Source organism: Theropithecus gelada, chromosome 2, assembly GCF_003255815.1.
Source record: "Theropithecus gelada isolate Dixy chromosome 2, Tgel_1.0, whole genome shotgun sequence".
NCBI lineage: Eukaryota > Metazoa > Chordata > Mammalia > Primates > Cercopithecidae > Theropithecus > Theropithecus gelada.
This window is the reverse complement of record NC_037669.1, coordinates 162,797,831-162,823,549: the sequence shown is the minus strand read 5'-3', so window position 1 is coordinate 162,823,549 and position 25,719 is coordinate 162,797,831. Positions and strand designations below refer to the sequence as shown.

The window sequence follows — 25,719 nt, the reverse complement described above, 5'->3', positions numbered from 1 at the left end:
CCTCCTGGAAGTCCCAGCGCTGCTGGTGGATGGCCAGGCCTTCCTCTGTGCAGTTCTGAAGAATCACCTGCTCCTGCCTGACAGCGAAGCACAGGTGCTGTGGCCTGCCAAAGTGAATCTCCTTCCTGCTGCTGTGCTGCAGGTACTGTGACAGAAGCAATGGTTGTTAGCGCAACTAGAAAGAGATCCTCTCCAAAGCTGTAGAGGAGGTAAGAAGAACCCACTATACAGCTGAGGTCTAGGGGCAATCTTCAGATTCTATCGGGGTCAGCAAGATCACACCTCATGGTCAAGTCCAAAAACATGCTGCTAGACTAGTCGTAGCCTCTGAAGTCCCCATATTCCAGCTGCTCTCACATTCATATTTACACATTCTGGCATGTTTCTCTGTTGCTTTATTTACTGTATCATAGGTGAGGCCATAAAAAGTGCTGTGTGTTTGGTTAGTATACTGTTGAAAGCACAGATGAGGAACCTCTCTGAAGCCCAGGTTGATGTCTTTCTGGAGAGCCCTGACCTGCTCCTGAAACTAATTTTCCTGCAGTTTGTTGTATCTGCTGGCTCTCACTCATGGTTATTGTCTCCTCCAGTGTTTTGTAGTATTGGATTGTGTACAACTTTGAGAGGGGCTTTAACTGTGAGGATCTTGTGAACATTAATTGGAAGGCATGTCCTGGAAAGACTATTTTCTGTTCGTTTCTGTCAGATGCAGCCTGAACTTATTTTTACATTAATTTTATGGCTTACAGACAGGATCAGCTTCACAGGCATGTGACCTGTGCAGTCACATGGGGCCTCATGCTTAGATGGGTTTAATACTCTTGGTTTAATAAATTTGATTTAATGCTCTGCTGTCACTGTCTTAAAATTCTTAATAATTGTCAAATTAAAGACTACATTGTCATCTTGCACTGGGCCCTGCAATTAGATAGTTTGTCCTGCTTGATGATTCCCAAACTACACAATTAGTACACATGTGAACCTAAGCCCATATTAGATGCAAGCTTGTGGTTAAAAATTCTCAGGGGAGAGTAATTTGTTTCCTACTCAAAGCCCCTGTAGGGGCAAGCTTCTTGCCATTTTCCTGTGGCAGGGGGTGGATATTTCTAGTCAAACTTTTCAAGGACAGGTTACCCTTTGAAGGTTAAAGCTGGCTTGCTATGGGAGTTTCATTTCTGACTTCTCAACTCTCATGGGCTAAGGCGGGCTCTCATCACTTTTCCCTTGCATGGAGCCAACAGCTGTAGATTCCTGAGGCTGGCAGTAACCATACCCTCACACTTGGTAGGGCAGCTTCGCCCATGTCCAGTTCCTCTACTTTCAGTTGCCTCTTGTTTTTTGACCCCTGGAGGTTTCCTTTTCTTTCTTGCAAACTCATTTATTCATGAAAAAGGGTGTTTCATATTTTTTTATCCAGCATATCTTATCTAGATGTTTATAGGGAAGGGCTTTCATCTTATCTAGTTTACAATATTGCAGCATCCTAAAGTCCTTACTATTTAAAAAAAAAAAAAAGAACAAGAAAGAGCTAATATTCCTTTTGCATGAAGGAGGCTGTATTATTCTTTTGTTTCTTTATTTTTTTTTTATTCTTCTTTTTCAAACCCAAAATAATCTCTGTAGAGGATGCATTATTCTTAACTGCAGGTGAGAAAACCAAGATTTAAAGAAGCCTGCCAGGATCACACAGCTAGAAAATGAGGGAACTCAGATTCAAACCAAGCTATGCCTGACTGCAAAGCTAGAACAAATTTCACCCTACCATGTGGCTTCCTCACTCAGCACTTGATGTTTATGTCTGTATCCCTTGTGCCAGGTGTGAATGCCTATCAGTATGTCCTAGGAGATTGGTAAAGGGCAGAGCCAAAGGAGGCCGGATGGATCCTGAGCATCTCCCTCCCACATGTTCTATAGGCCCACAGCCTGCCCCCAGGAACCCGGGGCCTACACTGCCAAGCCCAGCCTCAGCCAGCCTTCCGTGCAGGGCTGGACCACAGACCCTCAGAGAGATGCTGTCTTTTGCCCCCAGGATCTTTGATTCTCATCCAGTGAATATCTCCAGGAAATTATACTTTGATGTTCGTTTTTATTAGGGGCCTTTGGGATGTGATAACTTAAAAGTGCCTATCACAGCCTGAAAAGAGAGAGACTTGGGGACAAGCTAGGCTTTCTAGGTTGTCATCCAGTTGTGAAAAGAAGTGGACCTACCAGCCCACAGCTAGCGTCGGTGGAGGATTTCTACCACTTTGGGCAGTTACTCCATGCTGAAAATTTTGAAGAGAAGTTATTACTCCTAAGATATAAGGAGACCTTCCTAATGACCAAATGGTGCTGGAGACTGGAATGACCCTGTTGCCTCTGGATCCTTATCTTGATACGATTACCTTCTTCAGTCCTCGGACAATTGAACCCTGCCTGAACCTTGAAGGCTTCTGAGTTTGCAATCCCTGGGCTAGTGACCCTAAGCCTCAGTTTTCTCATTTGTCAAATGAAAAGTTTGGCCAAACAGCCTCTCCATTTCCCTTTAACTAAGATGCTTTTATTTTCTGACAATGGCCTATGTCTGTGCTTACAGATGGAGGTGAGGTGAGGAGAGCTGTGATGGGTCATTACAGTGAGGGACCATGGCAGTCCAGGGACATGGGACCACAGAAAGAAGACATCTCAAAGGAAAGTAGGGGGCATCCCAGAAAAATGTCACCCACTTTCAAGTCTTCTTGGGCTATGATTCATCCTGAGAAGTCTGACTACCCACCTGTTGCTGCCGGCTGTCACTGCAAGGAGCCAACACCATGGGACAGTCCAGGAGGTTCCCTTCTGCTTGGCAGTCTGCACAGAGCCCAAGTCCAGCATTGTGGAGCTGAAAGTGGACACGTGGGATTCACTCCACACAGGAGTGAATTCCAAATTCCACCCTCCGTCAGGCACCCTCAGTCAGGCACCATTCCTTTGCTGTATTCTCTGGAGTGTATACAGCCCAAGGTACATTGTTCAGGCCATAACAATGGGTGTGGTCAAGCTGAAACCACTGACCCTAAGGGACAGGCTTCTTGAAGGAGGTGCTTTGGGGTCGGTAATGGAGCAAAAGCCAGCCACGTTCTTCAGACTGGCATGGAGGCACAGGATGGACCCAAGGCCTCTGAGGCCCTGCTAAACTATGAATGGTTGACCAGGGACATGGAACAGCTGAACATCTAGTTGTTGTCTTGGGAAGCTTCCCTCTCCCTCCCCATCTTCCCTGGGTCACGCCTTGCCTTTCCAGAGAACCTGGGCCTGGGTTCAGATGGGTACAGCTCAGGGTAGACATTAGCCAGAAACCAGTGGAATGTCCGACAACTCAGTCTCCTTTGCAGCTGCAAGCGTTCCATACAGTCTGGCTTCTCAACCTGGGGAGGAGAAAGACACAAGCAGGATGATGAAAGCTTGTCTTGCCCAGAATTCACATGGTTGGAGATAGAGTGGCTGGGAAGAAGCTGAAGGATCAGGACAGAAGGAAGGGGCCAAGACCACAGTTCTCCAGGGCTGCAGTGGGGAGGGTCATGTGTTGGGAGAAGAAGGTCTGGAAGGGACAGAATAGCACAGATCTTCCCTACAGAGAGCTGTGGAACCAGCAAGACTGTAAGTGATATCAGCCCCTTCCCATACTCCCTCAAATCTCCAGTCTATAAAGACTATGATAAGCCAGGAGTGGTGGCTCACTCCTCCAGCATTTTGGGAGGCAGAGGCTGGTGGATCACTTGAGGTCAGGAGTTCAAGACCAGCCTGGCCAACATGGTGAAACCCTATCTCTACTAAAAATACAAAAAAATTAGCCAGGTGTGGTGGCACATGCCTGTAATCCCAGCTACTCGGGAGGCTAAGACAGGAGAAATCACTTGAATCCAGGAGGCAGAGGCTACAGTGAGCCAAGATCGTGCCACTGCACTCCAGTCTGGGCAACAGAGCAAGACTCCTTCTCAAAAAAAAAAAAAAAAAAAAAAAAGAGAGAGAGAGAGAGAGAGAGACTATGATATCTGTGCTTTAATGATTTTTCTGCAGAAATTGGCAAAATTGGGAACTTTGCACCTAAGTTGGTGTAAGGAGAAACCACAATGGGCCTCTTGGAGTCAGGAACTGACCCATAGGCAACTGAGATGAAGTTAGCTGGGAAATCATGGGCTAGGGGTTGGGGCAAGGCAAGTGTATCTTTCTTCACCTCTGGGTACCATTAATGAATCACTCCGTTGGGCTACGCTATCCCCTCTGTTTGAGATTCTCCTTTATGATACAATTGTCCTAGGATGGAGATCAAGGCAAATCCTTAACACTAGTACAAATTAATGTTTTTGGCTATATTAATGATACAAAGAACTGTACCCAAAAGTTTAGTACCAAATCATGGATACTTTTAGGGAAGAGAGAGGTGACAAGGATGGGTTGGAATGACCACAGACAAAAAAAAGAGAGAACCCTTTCCTGGCATGGGGAGAGGAAGCAAGCTGGCCATGTCAGAGTTCCCATTTGATGGCCTCTAATCTGACAGTAAGACACGGTCAACCAGGCTGTGTGAAGTGCGCTTGGTTTGGTTTTGTTTTCTCTCTCTTTTAGACCTCAGCTGGGAATGTGGTAAGTCGGTTGTACTGAAATTCTCTCTAGACACTTCTCAAAGTGTGATTCCCTGAGCATCTGCCTGAGGAATGCCCACGGAGCTTGTTAAAAATGTAGATTCCTGGGCCCTGCCCCAGAGACGATACAGTTGTTTGGGGTGGAGGCCCTGGAATCTGCATTTTAACCATTTCTCCTGGTGAGTCTTTTTCACACAAAGTTTGAGAAAAACTTCTCTAAGTCAGGAATTTCTTGTTTACTCGGTGTATTTACCCACCATGAAACCAAGGGGATCCATTACTTTTTCCTCTCAGTGAATTAGCATAAGTTTCTTGACGGCTTCTTGGCATTCTTTGTGTTTACTTGAAACCTCCCTACATCTTTCCCAGAGTTGGACTTTGCTACCAAAATAGAAACATTTCTTCATGTGAGTTCTATCACCTTTACTTTTCTTGATAAAGACATAAACTGATAAATCTACCCAATCTTTGACCTTGAATGAGGGGCAGGCTGACAACGAACTTTCCCTTCTGTAGAATTATGTCTAACAGAAGAGAAAACAAGGAAATGTCCATGCCCCGAGCAGCAAAAGTCTGGCCTTGTCTTTCGGGTGCCCAGGATTTCTGTATCTCAAAATCCTTGTGGGGATTTTGGGGTGGATGGAGAAATAGAAATCTTTAGGGCAAAATTAACTTTTGGTTATTTAAATTTAAAGTAAATGCATGCTATCAAATACCTTCAGGGAGGCTGGAATGTCACTGAAACTTTGAAATCAAAGTAAGTGATAGGATATTTCCAAAGCATGAATTCATGGAAATGTTCAAAAGAGAGAGAAATAAAAGGAGCCCTCTGCTAAAGGTCTTCTCACTGACCAGTAAGGATGCCATTCTCCTTGCAGAAGTCATCAAATGAACAAAATGGACATCTGTGAATCAGAGAATGGACACCCAAATGGATATAAGAAGAAAAAGGTACCTCACCTGTAGACTTGATGAAAGTAAGCCTAGCATTTATTCTCCAAAGCACTCTTTCACATTTCATTTGATAGTGTACTCACAACAGTTAGTGAGTTCTTACAGGTTAAATGACTTTCCCAGGGTCAATAGCTTCTAACAGGTCAGAGTGGTATATCAGGTAGCTAGTCAGACATAAGTAGGCCAGGGGAGGATTGTCCCCAAGCCCCCAACCTCCAGGGATGTCAGGCCGCCACCAGGTGTTGGTCAGGCAGCTGTTAACTGTCTTTCTAAACCAATAATTAGTTGCAGCTGGCACCAGAGAAAGGAAGTCTCTCCACAGACAGAGAAACCTGAAATTGGTGATCAGCTTCCCAATACCATCTCAGGAGTTGGGCAAGTGGGCTCAAGCATGTGCACTAAGAGGCAAAATGGTGGCGTTTTACTGGTATATGACCTTCCTCCGGGAATGTGCAAGTGGTAACGCCCCAAGGGTGCATGCGAACAATTTCAGTAAACGCACTGCACATGCTCCCCTCCCAAGTGCTAACAGGCCATGCACATGTGGACAGCCCTCCAGGGGAAGAATCAGGGAATAAGGGACACAAGCCCCCAGAAGCATGCCAGTGTACAAGACCCCAAGTCAAAGATCAAACCGCACACTTGATCTATGAAGTCGCCCACTTGGCCCTGTTCCAAATGTACTTTACTTCCTTTCGTTCCTGCCCTAAACTTTTCCTTTTTTTTTTTTTCCCGAGACAGGGTCTTGCTCTGGCTCCCAGGCTAAAGTGCAATGGGGCGATATCAGCTCACTGCAAACTCCACCTCCCTAGCTCAAGCCATCCTTCCACCTCAGCCTCCCAAGTAGCTGGTACTACAGGTGTACACCACCATGCCCAGCTAATTTTTGTAGATTTTTGTAGACACAAGGTTTCACCATGTTGCCCAGGCTGATCTTGAGCGCCTGGAAAACTTTTTAATAAACTTTCACTCCTGCTTTAAAAGTTGCTTTGGTCTCTCACTCTGCCTTACGCCCCTCGGTTGAATTCTTTCTTCTGAGAAGGCAAGAATTGAGGTTGCTGCAGACCCATATAGATTCACCACTGATAACAAGAGCCAAAGGTTGATCTCAGGTTTATAAATCTTTTTGCCATCCATCCATTCCACCAATAAATGTTTATGGAGCACCTACTACGTGCATGGAATTTAACTAGGCATTGGAGATTTCAAGGTCAGCAGAATACTCTTCCTGCCCTTTTTGAGCTTGTAAGTTTGTGGAACATTTGTTGAGCGCCTTCTTCTTCTTCTTTCTTCTTTCTTCTTCTTTCAGAGTCTCGCTCTGTCGCCAGGCTGGAGTGCAGTTGTGTGATCTTGGCTTACTACAACCTCCACCTTCTGGGTTCAAGCAATTCTCCTGCCTCAGTCTCCTGAGTACCTGGGACTATAGGCACGTGCCATCATGCCCAACTAATTTTTGTATTTTTAGTAGAGATGGGGTTTCACCATGGTGGTCACGATCTCTTGACCTCATGATCTGCCAGCCTTGGCCTCCCAAAGTGCTGGGATTACAGGCATGAGCCACTGCGCCCAGCCGAGCACCTTCTATATACCAAATACATCCCTGCCGTCCCCCAAATTCAGACAGAACTACAGAGGATAGCTTCTTTATGGACCTCCAACTATTTCTGGAAAAGTATAGTGTCTACATTTGAGGATTACTGTTTCCATGTTAGAGAGCTAAGAGACAAAAAATACTAAAAGGTTGGACTAGTTCTAGTTCTACTTCTGGTTCTCTCCCCACTTTTATTTAGCAACTCACCATCTCATGGGGCCTCGATTTTCTATTTTATAGAATGAAGGACTTGGGTGAATACAAACAAGCACTTAAAAAATCCTGCAATCACCATCTGTACAAGCAAACTGGATTTTCCCAAAAGCAGACCAGTCATGCTCTAAAAAGTCATGTCAGTCTCCAATTTCTGTAATTGTCTAGAACAAAGTATATATTCACAGGTACTTCTAATTGCACCAACCAATGTGGGAAGAAGGTTGAAGTTCTGTAAATAATTTGCATACTGTTGCATTAGGCTGGCCACAGCCAACATGCCATGTCCTAATGAGCCTGTCTGGTGGAAAGTTAGTCTGGCGCATCAAAAAGTATGCAATATTTAACACTTCTTTAAGAATTCTTTATAAATGCAGTCTGTGCCAATGTTAAGAAAATGTCCTCTGAAAGCAAAGAGCTAATACTAAATTGACATCCCAAGAGAGAAAAATAGCTGCTTTGGCCAAAAGAAACCCAAGGGATTAAAAACCACAGAAACTCTGTGGACCTCTACAGAACACTGTAGAAGGCCACTTGCTCCCCATTGCTAATTGAATAAAATCTAAACTGTTTAGCCTGACCCTCAGGGGCTCCAGAGTCTTCCCCCAACTCCTCTGGATGTCTGAGTTGAACCCGTTCAGCCATTCTTCAGATGTGACCAACCCTGAAAAGATGTCTGTCATGAGCCTGTCTAGGATGAATCATTCCCACCTTTGTTAACATTATCTCTTCCAGAGGAGCTCCTGCCCCACCAGGAACCTGATAAGCATTGGGTATGGTTCTCTGTCCCCTGTAGGACCCACCCAGGGCCTGGCACAGAGCAGGTGCTTGGTTGACCTTTGTTGACCATTAGTAGCCATGGCAATAATGATGGTATTAATAGTAAACACACAAGCAGGGCTTACTCAGTGCCAGGCACTCGTCTAGCATGTTTTGGATTTATTAACATATTTATTCATCCTAACAATGGAAGGAAAGCTTAACAAATGAGGAAGCGGAAACACTGAGTGTTTAAGTAACTTTCGGATCATATAACCAATACTTAAACCCAGACCATCTTGTTCTTGGAGTCTATGAGCTTAACCATCAGACTACACAGCTTCTAGATCGGCGTCTAGAGTTGGACACATGCTTCCACTTCCCACAGATAGAGATGGAGAAGGAGACTAAAGAAGAACAAAGATGCTAGCTAGTAAATGAGCTGGGTCCTTGTGAGAGTTTTCCGTTCCATCGCAATGCCTTCCTGGAGGAATGAAGGAGGCTGCTGTTAGTAGCATTTCTCCTGTACCGGGAAAGGAGCCAATGCCACTCTGTGTAATAGTGTGGCTAACTGACGGGGTCCACGAGGAGACTCTAGCCTGCCTAGATCTACCTTAGGAATTACTGTTGAGCCCTGGGATTCTGTGTACTGTTAACACTTTCCCCAGCTAAAGAAACAAAGATCCTTGAAGTTCATGGAGCCCTGACACACTCCAGGCTCTGGAAGCTATTCTCACTTAGGGAAGCGGCTGGGTCTAGAATAGGAAGGAGGCAAAGCCCTGAGGACCAGGGCGGAAGGGGAGCCATTGGGGCTGTTCTGTCAGGCTGGCCCTGCACTCGGGCATGTCCTTCCATTTAAAGTGGCTAGGCTTCATCTGTGGCATGCAAACTCAATCTAACTCACACCCCAGCAGCGTGGGCTGCTGAGGGGCTTGTGGGAGCTGCTCCCGAGTCCCCACTTACAGCACAGCAAGCTGTGAACCCACTTCCCACACTGAACGGCATTTACAGGTCACTCTGGAAGGACTGAGCTAAAAAGCTGCTGACCAATTGCTAATGCGCTGTTTGTGGATGTTTCGTTAAATGTTTAAAATTTTTATTTTTCTGTGGCTTGTTTTGGACTCTACTTGTATATTTAATATGTGTTTCATGTCTTGGATAATTTCACAGCCCTGAGCCCTTTGCTCAGGATGAAAGGAGACCTGGCCTTGGAGACCTAGCTCATCGCTTCTCTGTGCCAACCCGCCCCCTGGCCCCAGGTGAGGGATCCCATCCCACAGATGTCATCCCATAAATGTTAGGGAGCTTCAGGCCAAGGCCAGCTGTGATGTCCCCTGGAGAAGCCGGAGAGACAAAGGGCAGCCTCACCAGGTAGAGGAGCCACTTGAGACAGGGCAGCTCGAGGGAAGCTCAAGCCAGAATCTTCTGTTTTCCCCTCCAGGCAAAAGAAAGGAGCCCTCCCTGGCCCACCTCCTGCTGGTGGCCCTGTGCTGGACACAGAAGCCCCACCTGGCTCTCTCCTTACCTTGCTCAAGGAGAAGGCCTCTGGGCTATGCCTGTAGAAGGTTTCCTTGAATGACCCCAGCCAGGTCTCAGCAATGCGAACCTTGTTCCTCAAGGTGGCCTCCTGGTCAACGGGGGAGGGGGCATCCTGATTTCGGTAGATGTGCCCTACCCGAGAGCAGGGAAGGATTTCAACGGAGCCACCGCAGAGCCAGGCCTGCCACGAAGGGAGAAGATAAATACCTTGGCATTCCGCCTTTAAGAACGGTGGGAAATAAGGAGCCCTATCTATGAGGGGCTGGCAAAATGCACAGGAAATCATGAGCGCGCAATGTGAAGACAATTATAGTCCTCAGTGTGGAGTAGAGTTTCCGGATTTGGAAGTTCTGGCCATGGGAGTGACAGGGTGGAGAGAATAGAGGCAGTTGTCCCAAAATGGGGACAAGGGGGCCATCCCTGTGCAACTACCTGGATATGCAGCCCTTCAAACACATGCAGATCCAGCACTTAGAGAGATGTAGCCTGTGAATTAGCACCCCTACTCCCCAAAGGACACTTCCTCAGGGAAAAAGATGTCCCCAGTGGTCCGGGAATACCTCAAAGCTTGTGAGGTGTGCTACAAAGGCACTAGGGGCTGTTTGTGGTAGAGACAGAAGCAAGCTTTCCTGAGATATAGTCTTTACTATTTCAAGAAATTTCCCTCTGCTCTCCCACTCTCAAATGGCTCGAGGTCACTTGGCAGGAAGCCTTTCATTCCACATTTGGGGATAAAGGTTAAAGGAGAAGCGGTCCTAGGATAAGCAGCATATGAATGGAAACACCAAAACTGGAGTTCCCAAACTGTGTGCCAAGGTACCCCAGGGTGCCACAGCAAACTCGTAGGGTCTGGTGTTAAATTTCTGAGAGAAACATGGTGACATCTGTTGGACTTTATGCAGAATATAAGCTTCAGGTAATTCACACTTTCAGCATTAGATCTCTGCACTTTTGATGACGAATATTTTTCTGGGGTTGGGTTTTCGGAGGGTACTCTGATGAAAAAGCAAGTATCATGCCAGGAAGCAATGTGGAACAGGAAATGAGGGTGACTCCAAGGTTTGAGAAGTTGTGCGGTGCCCAAAAGGTGCTAAGTTTTTATGACAAGTATTAAAGTGTTTGGACCAAACTACTCAATACACAGAACTTTGGGTATTTGCTTTGGACTATGGGTGCTGCGAAAACAGTACTGAGATGCTAAGAGTGCTATGAACAGAGAATGTGTGAGAGCCTCTGGAATCTCTGCACAGAAGTTAAAATAACTGAGACTATGCCCATCCTGGAAGCAGGTTTTGAGGGTCAATTTCACGAAGGCACTGAGAGTGAAACCAAGCTACAGCACAAGAGAGATGGGAAACTGTGAGAAATGGAAGGGTTGACACACAATACAGGAATGACTTCATAATTTTCCCACAGCCTCATTCCTTCCCACTGACATTTCTAATGCCTGCCTTCAAGACGTGACCATACACACCACTCCAGAGATCCGACCTGTGTCCTCCCTTGGTCCAGGACATACCTTGAAAGACAGTTCGAGGTTTTCACCACCCCGCAGCGACATAAGAGGGTCATACGCTCCAGTGTTTTGGAAGTAATGTCTGTCCATGGCCACCACCTCTCCGGGCACCACAGGGCTCCTGGACACAGAAGACGGGCAAGACATTGTAGGTCAGAACCCAGAGCATAGCAGGCAAAGCTAGGGGCTGGGGTTTCCCAGGTGGGAGCTCCAGTGACTGAAAGAACAGGCTTTGGGCTCAGGTAGAATGCAATGTTTTTAATTGCAAGACTGGAGCAGAGCCATGATGTCAGAAATCCCAGTATTTGATGAAAACAGAGCTATTCTTGCTTAGGCCTTTTATACTCTGTTCTCAGGTACTGCTCCTAGAGAGGGCCCAGGGACCACATCTGAGGCTCCCCTGCCCTCTGGCTTGAGTCCCTCTGGAAAGATGTTTGGGAAGAAGGCCTTGGTTAAAATAAGGTACCCTGAGAGAGGTAGCACCAGGCCTGACACAGCGACATGGTCAGGCTCATTCCTCCTTTCTCTTTCTCACCCTCTTTTGTTTTCCTAATGACCATCCACCCTCTCCCCAATTCTATGATGAACCCACCAGGGACCCTGGAAGCAGCTAAGTCCCCACTGCTCCAGGGGAAAAATAAATGATTTATAAACACAGGAAGCTAGAAACCTTTAATAAGGGAATTCAGATCGTAATACCCCTCAGAGAGATTTTAAACAGAGAAAGATGTAGTCAGAAGGTTTTTGAAAAAGGGTCTCTTCATCTAGGAGAAACAAATTTTAATGCAGCCACACTCTGGGAATTTTTCAAAGTATAAATGACTAAGAGTTCAGATTTTTCTTAATTACTAAAGAAAAAGCAATGCATTAGCAAAGCTACTGGCCGCTAGGTTATAAAAATTCTACATTATACCAGAATACGAAAAACTGATGTTGTAATGATTATTCAGTACAATTTCCAATTCTGCCACTCCCAATTTGTAAGATCTTAGGTGGGCTATGTGTCTTTGAGCTCAGCTTCCTCACCTCTAATTGGGGATAAAATAGAGTTTCGTAATTGGGTTTCGAGGGGATGAAAAAGGTAAGCCATGTAAAATATGTAGCTCTGTGCATGCTACATTTTAAATGCTCACTGGATTTTGATGTTACAAGTTCAGCATTCCTTTTCTGACACCTGTGGGGTCAGTGTGTTTTTTAATGCAGAATTTTTTGGACTTTCAAAAGGGACATACACTATATACCACACATCAGTCGTAGTGGGGTCTGGGCCAGCACTCTTTAGTCAAATATGCTAACATTTCTTTAGTGAAACATACACATATTTTCACAGTAAGCAGTAAGTGGGATAAATAAGGTCAATGTAGACACCCGTGTCAGTTCAGGACAGCTTTTGCTGTCTAATGATTTTGTTTTTGTTTTTGTTTTTGTTTTTTGTTTTCTGTTTTTTGGTTTTTTTTGAGACAGAATCTTGCTCTGTCACCCAGGCTAGAGTGCAATAGTGTTGTCTCAGCTCGTTGCAACCTCCGCCTGCTGGGTTCCAGTGATTCTTGTGCCTCAGCCTCCTAAGTAGCTGACTTGGAGGGACTACAGGAGTGTGTCACCATGTCCAGCTAATTTTTTTTTTTTTTTTTTGTATTTTTAGTAGACATGGGGTTTCACCATGATGGCCAGGTTGGTCTCGAACTTCTGGCCTCAAGTGATCCGCCCGCCTCGGCCTCCCAAAGTGCTAGGATTACAGGCATGAGTCACTGCACCTGGCCTGCTGCCTAATGAATTATTAAACAAATGCTTGGTTTTTAGAGTTTTTTGGATTTTGCAATTGTGAATAATGAACTGTGGCCTTGTATTTAAAATATAGCATAGCAGTGAAGCCGGTGTTCTCAAGGGCTTGGCTGTCTGGGTTTAAATTCTGGATTCACCTCTCATTGGCTTTATAGTGTTGGGAAACTTTTAAAATCCTTATGTACCCCAGAAACCATGGAGGCAGACAACCAACCCCACTGTGTCCTTTCAGAATTCCTGACCCACAGAATTCATGAGCTTAATAAAATGGCTGTGTTTTACACCAAGTTTGAGGTGGTTTGTTATGCATAAGATATCTAGTGTGTCTACTTAAATAGAAGAGTCATCCAAAAACCAAACATGTGAGAAGTCACCCATACAATAGGATATATTTGAGACCTATGGTTCTTAGCATTGACCTGCTTGAATTCTTCCTGTTTGCTAAGACGGGACCTGAGGAATCCACACTGTACCTGATGAGAGAGCTGGGCCAAGATTCCATCTCAGGTTGCCACACTGGGGCATTAACTGATGCTATCTGGAAGAGCCTGGCAGAACTTTATGAATACAACAATATAATGATGGTAACACCTACATCTGGGTGCTTGGCACTCTCTAAGTGCTTTTCACATATTAGCTCATTCAATCTTCACAACAACCCTATAAATAAATACTAAAATTGCTCTCAATTTACTGATAAGGAAACTGCAGCATACGTTAAGTAATTTACTAGGAAACTGTGGAGGCAGGATTAGACCCCAGGCAGGCAGGCTGCAGAGTCCATCTTGAGGAGGCAACGGCAAAGCAGGTGTGAAATGGGGCCTCACCTGATGGGGCTTATTGGGGACTGGAGGGCCTTCCTCACATGCTCCGGCAAAGGTTCCCAATGGAAATCCAGCTTCCAGTCCAACACCCCACGCTGCAGGTCCTTCGAGGGGTAATACTGGAAAGTCTTCCAGTCAATCACATCTATCACCGGAGATACCACCCGGCTCCTGGAAAGAATTGGGGAATCAAACAAGGGACATAAAGCATTTACTTGCTGAGGCTGGAAACGTAGTCTGTACATGCGCTGCCCAGTATGGCGGCTACCAGACACCCATACCTAAAATGGGGTTTATCCAAATCAGGTGTGGAGTAAAATACACCCTGGATTGAGAATACTTTAGCATGGAAAAAAGGATGCAAACATCTCAATAATTTTTACATTGGTTACATGTTGAAATGGTAATATTTTGGATCTATTGGGTTTACTAAAATATATTATTAAAATTAACTTCATCTGTTTCTTTTTATTTTGTTATGTGACTATTAGAAATTTTTTAATTACATATTGTTATGTGTTATATTTATATTGTTATATTTGTATACATGTGTGATATTTATATTGTATAGCAGGGTTCTAGAAAATGTTTTTCCATAAGGAATTGGGGTCCATTGCTTTAAAGAGCATGCCAGTACTTTTCTTTCTTCAAAAACCTTTCTTCACAGCACTGAGAGATACAGAGAGGGGTTCTAGGCTCAGCTCTGCTACTAATGAAGTATGTGATCTTGAGATACCTGTTATACCTCTCTGGGCCTCAGTTTCCTCATTTGTAGAATGGGAGGTTGAACTACTTCCCACAAAGGCCTTTCTCACCTGCAATGCTCTAGGACTGTGGCTCTTAACTTCTTTTGGGGTCCTTGATCCCTTTGAGATTCAGGGGAAAACTGTGGGCCACTCCTGAGTGAAAACTTATATGTCCATGTAAAAACTACTGTGCACGATGTCAGAGAGTTTACGGACCCCTACTCTCAGGTCTAGTTCTTCTTCCTCCTTGTAGCATAAAACTTGATTGGCTTGAGAAATCAGGATTTCCAAGCCCTGGAAGCGTCCCTACTGTCAATGCATGCGTATGTGAACATGTGGTATCTATAACCAAAGTGCCTGAATCTTGGTTTACTTGCTCGTTTCCTGCTACTGTTGGTGATTTTTAGCCCAATTTTATTTTTATTTTTTATTTTTTTGCACAGGCTGGAGATATAACTGCAGAGTGATGTAGGAAATTGACGTGGGTCATATACTTTTTAACTAAGTGGGTGTACCAGGAGCTGCTATCCACCTAACCAATATCTCAATCACATTTTCTCCCCCGGCCTGTCATGATAATTATGTCTTAAATCTGTGCCATGGAATGAATCAGGCCTGAACTTCAGGGTGGCTAGAAGGTATCACTCTGAGAGAAGTGAGATTCCTGGGAGGGGAGATACCAGCCACACTGTGTTTACACTACCATCAAATTCCATCTCTGTTCCATCATCTTGGAGAGAGCCAGGGTGGTCCCATGATTTCATTATCTGCTTTAATCTATGGCTTTAGGTAACTGATATAAGTGTAAGGAGTTGTGGGGTCTATATTTAGAGCAGGGATCTGAATATGCTTTTCCTGCCTCTTTCACATTGTTTCTGCTGGAAGGCAAGGGGAACATAATCCCTCTGGGTCTCCCCTATTTTGGGGGTACCCTGCATTGACCTAAGAAAACTGAGAACCTAGACCGGGGAGGAAATGAAGGCACCCAGAGCCCGTTCCAGAGTCTCCACTTACTGTGTAATGAATCAGGCAGATGGATAAATTTGGCTATTGGCAAAGCATTTTGTGGAATTTTGGAATCAGGAGCTAGGGAATCGTGTGACTGAATTAGGAAGAAATGCATGAAATTTGTGCCATCTTCAGCAATCATAAAAGGACAAGAAAGGGACTTGCATTCAAGCATTCCCACAGTCAATTCATCCTAGACCTCTGTGCTGTGTATTTATTTCTTTTTTTCTGTTTTCTTTTCTTTTTCTTTTTTTGAGATGGAGTCTTGCTCTGTCGCCCAGGCTGGAGTGCAGTGGCGCAATCTCAGCTCTGCCTCCAGGTTCACGCCATTCTCCTGCCTCAGCCTCCCAAGTAGCTGGGACTACAGGCACGCACCACAACGCCTGGCTAATTTTTTGTATTTTTAGTAGACTTGGGGTTTCACCGTGTTAGCCAAGATGGTCTCGATCTCCTGACCTAGTGATCTGCCCGCCTCGGCCTCCCAAAGTGCTGAGATTACAGGTGTGAACCTCTGCGCCCAGCCTCTTTTTTTAAAAAAAATGGTCTCACTCTGTCGCCCAGACTGGAGTGCAGTGGTGCAATCTGGACTCGCTGCAACCTCCACTTCTCAGGCCCAAGTGATTCTTCAGCCTCAGCCCCCCGAGTAGCTGGGACTACAGGCATGAGCCACCATACCCAGCTAGTGTGTGTGTGTGTGTGTGTGTGTGTGCATGTGTGTGTGTGTGTGTGTGTTGAGAAACGGGATTTCGCCATGTTGTTGAGGCTGGTCTCGAACTTCTGAACTCAGAGTGATCTGCCAGCCTTGGCCTCCCTAAGTGCTGGGATTACAGGTATGAGCCACTGCACTTAGCCTGTGCTGTGTACTTCTTAACAAAGGAGTACAACAGAAGAGAAACATTCATTATGTTTCTCTTTTTGTTTTGTCTTTGTGGAAGCTCAGAGTCACATGTAAAACTTACTTCTAATAACTGTATTACCCCTGACTCCCAATACCCTCTTTTCCTTTCTGAAATCTTCTTTTTCCTCTATTTTAACTGTGTACAACAGTGATTAATCATGAGCCTCCCTGAGTACATTTTGGATAGAGATAAAGAATAAATGTCAATGAATGAAGTGAGGAGTGCTTTCTATTTTGGTCTTTATTCCTATGGACGATAGTGGCTGCCTAAGCAGGGCTAAATTACTGACTCAAAAAGGGTGATTAATTAAAATAAAAAACCCACAGTCTTCTATTTAGCTTTGTGGTTTTGTACCTACAGATGTGTCTGGTGTTCTTGGAATTCACGTAAAGCAAAATAGCGAGACTACCTCATTTGACTTGGAAGGAGCTGGAAGTGTCTGCTTACTTCATCATTCCCTCACCTGTGAATTGAGTTTTAACCCTCAGGCAGGTACAAGGTTGATCCTATGTTAAGCCTTTCTAAGTTCCAGGAGATCAAGTGCTTATATTTTAAAAGGCAAACAGAAGGTGTCAAGCTACCAACAAAGACTGGCTCACTGAAATATGTGAAATCAACGAATACATTACTGTCCAGATATTCAAGAGCTAACTGTAGTTTCAAGCTTCCCATAACCTTTTACCACGATAAAGAATAAGCCCTCGTTTATCTCATTCCTTGTTAATTCTCCTAAGCCTGGATGTTCCTCGAGGTCCATGATACATCAGCCATTTTGAAAGTTCATGCGTATTCTTGGTGTTTGTGGAAAGTCTCTTATACCAGAAGCAGAAGGCTCTGAATTCTCCCTTCCCAGAGCTCTTGCTGCTCAGGTATGACCGCAGGACTGGCACCAGCTCTTGCAGCGGCAGATATGAGGACGTGTCATGCTGAGGGGTATGAAGTACGATGGTGGCTGGAGAGTTTCCTTGGGGCATCTGAGCCGAAGAAGGCTGCTCCCTCTGGGGGGCCAGGAGGCGTCCTGACCTCCTGCTGCTCCTTGACGCTCGCACACGTGCACACACACACACGCACACGCTCGCTCCCCCCACACTCAGACTCTCACATGCTCACACACACACACTGACTCACATGCACAAACACGAGGGGTTCTTACACTGCTTTCCATCATTTAATCCCTCAAAGGGCAGAGTAGGAGGTGTTCTGCTCCCTGCCCCACATTGCTTCTCCCCACAGCAACCCTGGCTGATCCTGAAGGGCTGGATGTCTCGCAGAGAGGGACCAAACCCATCTTCAAGACCCATCTTCAAGTAAGAGATAACTTGGTCAGCTTCTTGAGATGATACTATCTTTCAGCCCCTTTCAAGGCTGTCCCTTTCCCCTTAGAAACCTTCATCCTTCCGGGGGGGTATGGCTTCCACTGCTTGGCTTGGGTATGAGAGCTGGCGGTCAACACAAGGCAGCTGGGAGCTGGATACAACAGCTAGTCTTGGTTCCCTTCGTTGTTACTTTGTATAGAAACTGGCCATCAATCAGCACCTCCCAGGGCCGCCCTAAAATCACTTGCTCGTAGGGAGACTCTGTGTAGGGTGGCTATGAACAGTTACAGGAGTTGTGCACTGTGCAACCCAAGAGAACACCTCTAATATCATCGTTACCGTAAATTTGCATTTTTATTTTGACAATTTGCAGACAGTTGGCATTAAGATGTCTTACTCTAATAAAAGCAGTATGTTATGACCAATTTTCTGAGGAATGGGAGTCAGGAGGAATGGTCATGGGGAAAGGATTTCTACCAATTCAAATAAAGTTGCCACATGGCTAGTAGGAACCTGCTAGGCAGGGACAGGGAACAAAGGCTGGTCAGCAGGCTCTGAATTCCTTGGCCAGGGTATGGAGGAGACTACGACTCTTTGAAATAGCTGATTTGTGGCTTATTGCACCATTCACTCACCACTCCTACCCCACCTTTCTTTAAATAAGAGCTCTTAAAGACCCTTTTTTGTCTTTTGGGCACTGTGTCCTCATCTGGTGACAGAATGTCTCCTGACACAAGCCTTGGAGACAGCTGGGCCCCTTTCCTCTCCATGTGAGGAGCTGCACCAAATGGCTTCCGCAGCTTGGCTTTGCATGAGGCATGTGGGTAACGTCCCTGGGGGAGAAAAGCACACGCTGAATGAGGCTGCTCTCCCTGCCACAGCTCACAGAGCAGCGCCATGTGGAGTGGAGAGAGTGGGACTCAGATACCAGAGGTGGCTTTTCTTCCAGATCCTCACCTGCCAAGGTCTACAAGCTGGACACTGGGGCCCAGAGAAAACAGTGGACAAGAAGCCATGAATGAGGTGTGGAGAGGACGAAAATGTGGTCACATCACGCAGAAGAGATGGAACCCAAAGAGGAAGGCAAGCCAGTAACACACCAGGATCAGAGGCCCAGTGAGTGTGTGTGTGTGGGGGGGTGTGGGTGTGGGTTTGTGTGTGTATGTGTGTGTGTGAGAGAAAGAGAGACAGAATGAGAGACCAAGAGACAGAGAGACAAAGACCATGAGAGAGGTAGAGAGGCAGACAGACAGAGACAGACAGGAGGGGAAAAGAGGAGAGGGGAAGGGCACAGGAAACTAGAGTATCTCTTAAGCACAAAGGGCTTCCCAGGGAGCCCCATTTTCTTTTTTCCTTTGTAGCCTAGGACACTGAGGTACTGCCGTGTCTTTCTCCCTTCACCTAGCTCTGTGAAATGGGCCCCGATGTGAGAAGCAGATACGAGGGACTCACAACAGCAGGTAATACATGTCTCACAACTGGGGTGGGGTTAGGGGTGACTAATATTTCTCCCTGACCAGCTTCTCCAACTCTTAAAAATAAAATGTATACAATAAAAAGAGCACTGGACCCAGAGTCAGAAGACCTGACTCTGCCCTTACACATCATGTCACCTCTCTGAGCCTCAATTTCTCCCCCTATAAAACAGAAGCTAAAATACCTGCCTGAGGCATCTCCTGGGGGTCATTAAAGAAAGCATATGAAATAAGTCTGTGAGGGTTATACACACATAAAGTTTAATGATATTAATTACTGCATTTCTAAATGTCTGCATAAAAGAAGCATAGAAAACAGCCCAGCTGTCAAGTGGCTTTGTGACCCTCAGGGGTCTTTTTTACTTTCCTGGAACTCAGGGCTCTCGACAGTGAAATCATGAGGTAGGACAAGAAGATCCTCATGGTCCCTCTGAGAGCCACCTGTCTGTGATAACAGATGGCAATTAGAGGAGAAATGGGCGAGATCAACTTTAGAGTCTGACTCCAGTGATAGACATTGCTGTGATTTCAAGATGGTCCTTTGCATGGAACACAATCAAAACTGGCAGCTTCAGAGGGCTTGTGCATTTTCTTTTCTTTTCTTTTCTTTTCTTTTCTTTTCTTTTCAGGATGGAGTCTCGCTCTGTTGCCCAGGCTAGAGTGCAGTGGCACGATCTTGGTTCACTGCAACTTCTGCCTGCCAGGTTGAAGTGATTTTCCCACCTCAGGCTCCCGAGTAGCTGGAATTACAGGTGCCCACCACCATGCCCAGCTAATTTTTGTATTTTAGTAGAGATGGGGTTTCACCATGTTGGCCAGGCTGGTCTCGAACTCCTGACCTCAGATGATCCGCCTGCCTCAGCCTCCCAAAGTGCTGGGATTACAGGCATTTTCGTGTCCTAGTTCTTGTCCTAGTGCTGAATTTATGTGTGTCTTCTTTTCTTATGAGATGTGAGTCAAGAGGCAATCTGTCTCATGAAACTGGGCAACTGGGCAACATTAATCTGTCTTGATGTCACTTGAGTTCTGATTATTCTTCTTTGTTAAAATGGAATGCTGAACTATTAACAATTTACTTTCTGTCATTTGAAACCGTCTCCATTTGGCAGGATGGTAACTCCTATGTCTCCAGGATTCATTCCGATGTGGTCCAGAAATTTTTTCTTATATTTGATTGATCATCCCGAACTTCAAGTGAGATAATAAACATTCACCACGGGTAGGCGTGAAGGATAGAAGTTATAGGCTTGGTTCTAGCATTGATCCTATCTTGCTGGGCAGCATCAAACAATTATTGATCATGGTTCCACTCTGCTACATGCCTACTTGAGCTCCAAGGGGTATGCCTGAGGTGGTTCAAGGTGGGCCAGCCACCAGGTTTCAGTTTTCCTGGGTGGGATATTCAGACTGAGGGTAATGGTTGACTAGACATGTTTAGGAACTGTTTGTCTTGAGCAAGGAAGTAGGAAAGAGATTGACAGTCAGATGGGGAAGGAGAGCAGAGAAATGATCAAGAAAAATGCTAAGATGCTTGTCTACAGGGTAATGTAATGCAATCCTCTCCAACTTCACATTTCCAAGGACTGGCCTTAGGTAGGAAATTAGGGATCCCTTATATAAACTGGGGAAACAAAGAATGCTGTTGAGTGATCACAGAACCTAATGCTTTCTTTTTACGGGTGAGTAATCTACGGCCTAGTGTAGGTCAGACTTTTTTCCCAGGTTATGTTATAAGCTTGATTAAAATTGCCGAATTTTCACCAAAGGCAATGATAGCCATAGTAAGGTGTTACCCTTATCATGCAATTTAATACAATTTTAAGTATTTGCAACCTCATAGAAGCTGTTCTCTAAGCCTCAGTTTCTTTATCTATAAAACAAGGTAGATGGACTAGAAGACCTCTAACCTCCTTTCCAACTCTAACTCCATATTCTTAAAAGACCTAAACATCTGAAAACCCAAAGGGAATAGATCACTCTCTAATGGAGACTCAGGAATTAGTAGGTGGGTTGTTCTGTGAGCGGATGATGCTGTAGACTATTTCTCCCAGTCCCATGTCTTGCTTTGCAAGCCCAGGGAATAAGTTACCTGTCACCAGCTATTCTGCTGAGGAGGGGCTCCAGCCAACCTGGGTGGCACTCGCAGTGGGCATCCATGAAGACCAGCACATCCCCGGTGGCCCTGGTGGCCCCCAGCATCCGGGCCCTGATGGCACCCAGCCTCTTGTTGCTCCTGAGTAACTTCACCCCCTCCAGCCTGGCCACATATTCGCTGAGAGCAGACTTGAGTTGTCCTGGAATCAACAGGGTTGTGGTCAATGGAATGACAAATGCCACAACCGATGAGACTGTGACTAAGATAATTGTCAGCAACTGTCTCTTGGAAGCTGTGGTGAGCACATGGGTCCTAAGAACCAAAAACATGATTACAGTGTGGTTGTTGCTGAAATGTAAGATGCTTCCTTAGGTTGGGGTGGGCCATGATTCTCTGCAGTAAAAACTAGAGGGATGCTGTCAGAAAACCAGGAAAGGGGAGAACTTGCTAACATTCTCCAAATACAGCAGCAAGAATGTGGCAGATACTGTTGGTGTCTGATGTGGTTTGGCTCTGTGTCCCCACCCAGATCTCATCTTGAGTGGTAATACCCACAATCCCTATGTGTCGAGGGAGGGACCTGGTGGGAGATGATTGGATCATGAGGGCAGTTTCCCCCATGCTGTTCTCGTGATAGTGAGTTCTCATGAGATCTGATGATTATATAAGTGTTTGACAGTTCTTCCTCCTCTCTCTCTCTCTCACTTGCTGCCGTGTAGGACATGCTTCCCCTTCTACCATGATTGTAAGTTTCCTGAGACCTCCCCAGCCATGCAAAACTGTGGGTCAATTAAACCTCTTTTCTTTATAAATTACCTAGTCTCAGGCAGTTCTTTATAGCAGTGTGAGAACAGACTAATAGAGTGTCCTACTCAGATTCCCTGAGCTCCCCTTAACAGTTTTGGTTTGGTTTGCATGTCCCCAGCTGCTGTGTGTGCTAACTGAAATCTGAACTCTTCTCTGGAGACTTACCTTGGGGTATTAAAATGGTCTCTGCTGCAGGTGCCAGACAGTCATGCAGGATGCTGCCCCGGGCCCCAATCATGGTCAATGACTGGCCATTGCAGCGTCAAAAGCAAGACAGACCCCGCAGTGCAGCCTGCGCTCCAGAGGTCCCCATGGGACCAGGCTATGGCTGGACTTCATCTGAAACCACATCTTTGTTCAGCTCTTCCCTCTGTCTCTTCTGCATCACCCACTCCCCTACAGGTTTCCCCTGAGAGTATACCCTCAAAAAAATCACATGCACATGACTCTCCATCTCAGGCCCTGCTTTCAGGAAACCCGACCTAAAACAGTGGTCAAGGAAGCCAAAGGCAAACGAGTCCATTAAATTTGGCAGCTGCTAGGAGATTAGTGGTGCTGGTCAAAGAGGTCTCATTGCAGTTGATGGGGGAGTCTGCAACACAATGGGTCCAGGAGAGAAAACAGGAGATGCAAAACTGAGACCAAGAGTCCAGACAGTGTTTTAGGAAGGTTGATTCTATAGGGGAAAGGAGAGAAAGAGGCTGAAGAAGAAGGTGATGAAAAGGATGAGAGAAACTTGTTAGGTTTTGTGTTTAAGATAAGAATAACTTGATCGTATGTGTATGTGTGTGTGTGCATGTCCGTGTATACACATGCCAAGAGGAGCAAGCCAGTGGAGATGGAAGGAACAATATGTTCACAGAGAAGCAGTGGTCTCCATGAAGTCTTGGAAATGGGGAGTCCCCCCAGCCCAGTGGACTAAGATCTCCTCACGGACAGGGGTTGTACCTAATGCATCTCTTCGGCTCCAACCCTTAGTGCAGGGCCTGGCCCACAGTAGGCACTCGGTACATGTGCATTGAGCAGAACTGAGCCAAAAAGCAAGAATTTCCCCCCAGTTCCCCAGCCCAGAGGTGGCCTTAACTGTGGATGCAAGTAGCCTGGCTGCTTTGGTAGCTGGATCTCTGGGGAGGCTGGAGAAGGTTAAGGCAGCCCTGCCCAAGAGCCCCCAGCAGACTTTGTACACTCTTTCCCTGGGAATCTGTCTTCTAAGCACCACAGACTTTCTGCACGGGGAACAATGTCCTGAGCAGTAGAGGAAAGGAGTCCCAGTCACTGGGCTGTTGCAAGTCTCACTGGTAAAATGCTTCGCTGATTTGTTACTTTGTGACTATTTTTCTGGTAAGATTGTCAGCCCTGGTCCACTCCCTAGAGAAGAATCTCTTAGTCAAGCTATTAACATTTCTGAACTCGCATATCTGAAAGGCAGCCCCTCAGTGACATCATTGGCTTTCACATTGCTAAATATAACATATTCCTCACCATTCATTCTCCCCTTCCGCTGTACTGACAGAATTTTGATGTTTCTTGGGGCAGCTAAAAACACGTATCTCCCAAGACTTCCTCTCACTGCTGGCAGCAGCTCTGGTCGAAATAAACTGAATGAGAGGATTCTGGGAAAACTATTATTTTACTATTTTTTTTTTTCCAAAGAGGACAAACTGGACTGGCCTCTGCCTATCTCTTCTTCACCTTTTTCCATTTGAAATATGTATGTGATGTCCAGAAGTAGAGAAGCCCTGTTGTGATTATGAGGTCAAAACTACCCTCTAAGCATGTTGAAGTGGAAAGCAGATGAAGGTGGGTATCCAATGGCATCGTGGAGCTGTCACGCCAATCCTGCATTGCCGCCCTACAAGCTTTCTATACCATAAGGAAAAATAAATCTCTATTCATTGGTTAAGTCACTGCAGCAGGTTTCTGTTCTATGCAGCCAAATACTGATATTCCCACCAAACATTAATTTATGAAGCTCTCCTTGGGCTGACTGCTGGTCTCTGTAGCTATACCTCTAACCCTTGTTAGTATTATGTAGGACAGACTTCTAGCAAGAGAGCTTCAGAATAGACTAAGGAAGAACTTCCGGACTGCAATGGTTGTTTGGTGTTCTCAGCGGGTTTGGAAGCGGGTAAGAGCACCCATGTCTGAGTAGTATAGTTCTCGGCAAAAGCTGGGATGATCCTCAACTCCTTCCTTCCAGAAAACAGCAGAAATACTGACTTCCACTTGTAAAGGGTCATCATGGGCTGGTTTTTGATTTTCTGATTTAATGATTCGGTGTGGGCATTACCACCCCAGACGAATACCCTGAAGCCCATCTAGCTGATTCTATCACACTACACTATGCCGTCATGACCATCAGCTTGGAAGCCCATCAGGGTGGCTCAGGGCAACCCGCAGCACCTTTTTCTGTCACAGTTTTCCTCAGAGGTAGAGTAGGGTTGATAAGCCCTGCCTCTCTGGGTGGCCAAGATGATTAAATGAAAACAGTGTGCAAGGTGCTGCTTGTCTGGGATCTGGGTCTTGGTAAGCACACAAAGGAGAGGGACCTGCAGAAATGGAACCAGTGCTGGCCTTGGTTGTGGAAAAGGCCTTGCACCCCAGTGTCAACAGGAAATACGGGGCCACTGGATGGAGAGCCAGCCCAGTGGTGAGGGGCAGAAGGGGCGATGGCCAGGAGGGGGCAGCCTAATTGCTTGGCAGGGGGATCCAGATCCCCTCTGGTGGGGCTGCCAGCTCTGGGGTAGCCCATTTCTCTGGGGCCCAGCTCCTCCACTTTCCATACTCCCAAGGGGCACAGACATAACACAGCTCATCAGATGGTGGGGGCCGGACCACAGGTGTGCTTTTGGGTGGACCCTGCCCCACTTGAGGGTTTGGAGAGTCTCGGGGCACTTTTCCAGCCGACCCAGCCCTGTCCCGCACCTGTTCATTAGTCCTGCCTAATATGTAGCCAGCTGCACCCAGGAACCCCAGGTGTTCTCAGAGCCTCTGGCTAATCTGACTCACTGCTATGGCCAGGCTGGGCCCATCCCTGGAGTGAGGACCGTAGAAAGAACTAACAGAGGCACCTGGCTATCCTAGCCCTTCTCCATCATTCCCCTTAGAAAAACGCAAATACTCAGCTTCCCTCGGAGGGTTCTGATCTTCCCAGAAGGCCAGGAGGGGTGTCCCTAGGTCATTTATTTGCACCAGAAATGTAGGCCTCAGGCCCAAGCCAAAGACTAGAGCAGAGGTTCTCAAAGTGTGGTCCACAGAAAACAGCAGCATCAGCATCACCTGGGAGCTTGTTAGAAATGCAAACTCAGCCGGGCGCGGTGGCTCAAGCCTGTAATCCCAGCACTTTGGGAGGCCGAGACGGGCGGATCACAAGGTCAGGAGATCGAGACCATCCTGGCTAACATGGTAAAACCCCGTCTCTACTAAAAATACAAAAAACTAGCCAGGCGAGGTGGCGGGCGCCTGTAGTCCCAGCTACTCGGGAGGCTGAGGCAGGAGAATGGCGTAAACCCGGGAGGCGGAGCTTGCAGTGAGCTGAGATCCGGCCACTGCACTCCAGCCTGGGCGACAAAGCGAGACTCCGTCTCAAAA

At 46.2% G+C, this 25,719-nt stretch overlaps 1 protein-coding gene across 1 annotated transcript in view; it reads right to left on the bottom strand.

Moving 5' to 3' along the window:
* GALNT15 (polypeptide N-acetylgalactosaminyltransferase 15) overlaps nt 1-25,719 on the bottom strand; it is a 50,342-nt gene that overhangs the window by 7,364 nt on the left and 17,259 nt on the right. The window contains 7 exon segments of the mRNA XM_025376994.1: nt 2-145; nt 2,756-2,860; nt 3,255-3,386; nt 9,647-9,841; nt 11,180-11,297; nt 13,786-13,953; nt 21,316-21,520. Coding sequence (XP_025232779.1) covers nt 2-145; nt 2,756-2,860; nt 3,255-3,386; nt 9,647-9,841; nt 11,180-11,297; nt 13,786-13,953; nt 21,316-21,520 — 1,067 coding nt within the window.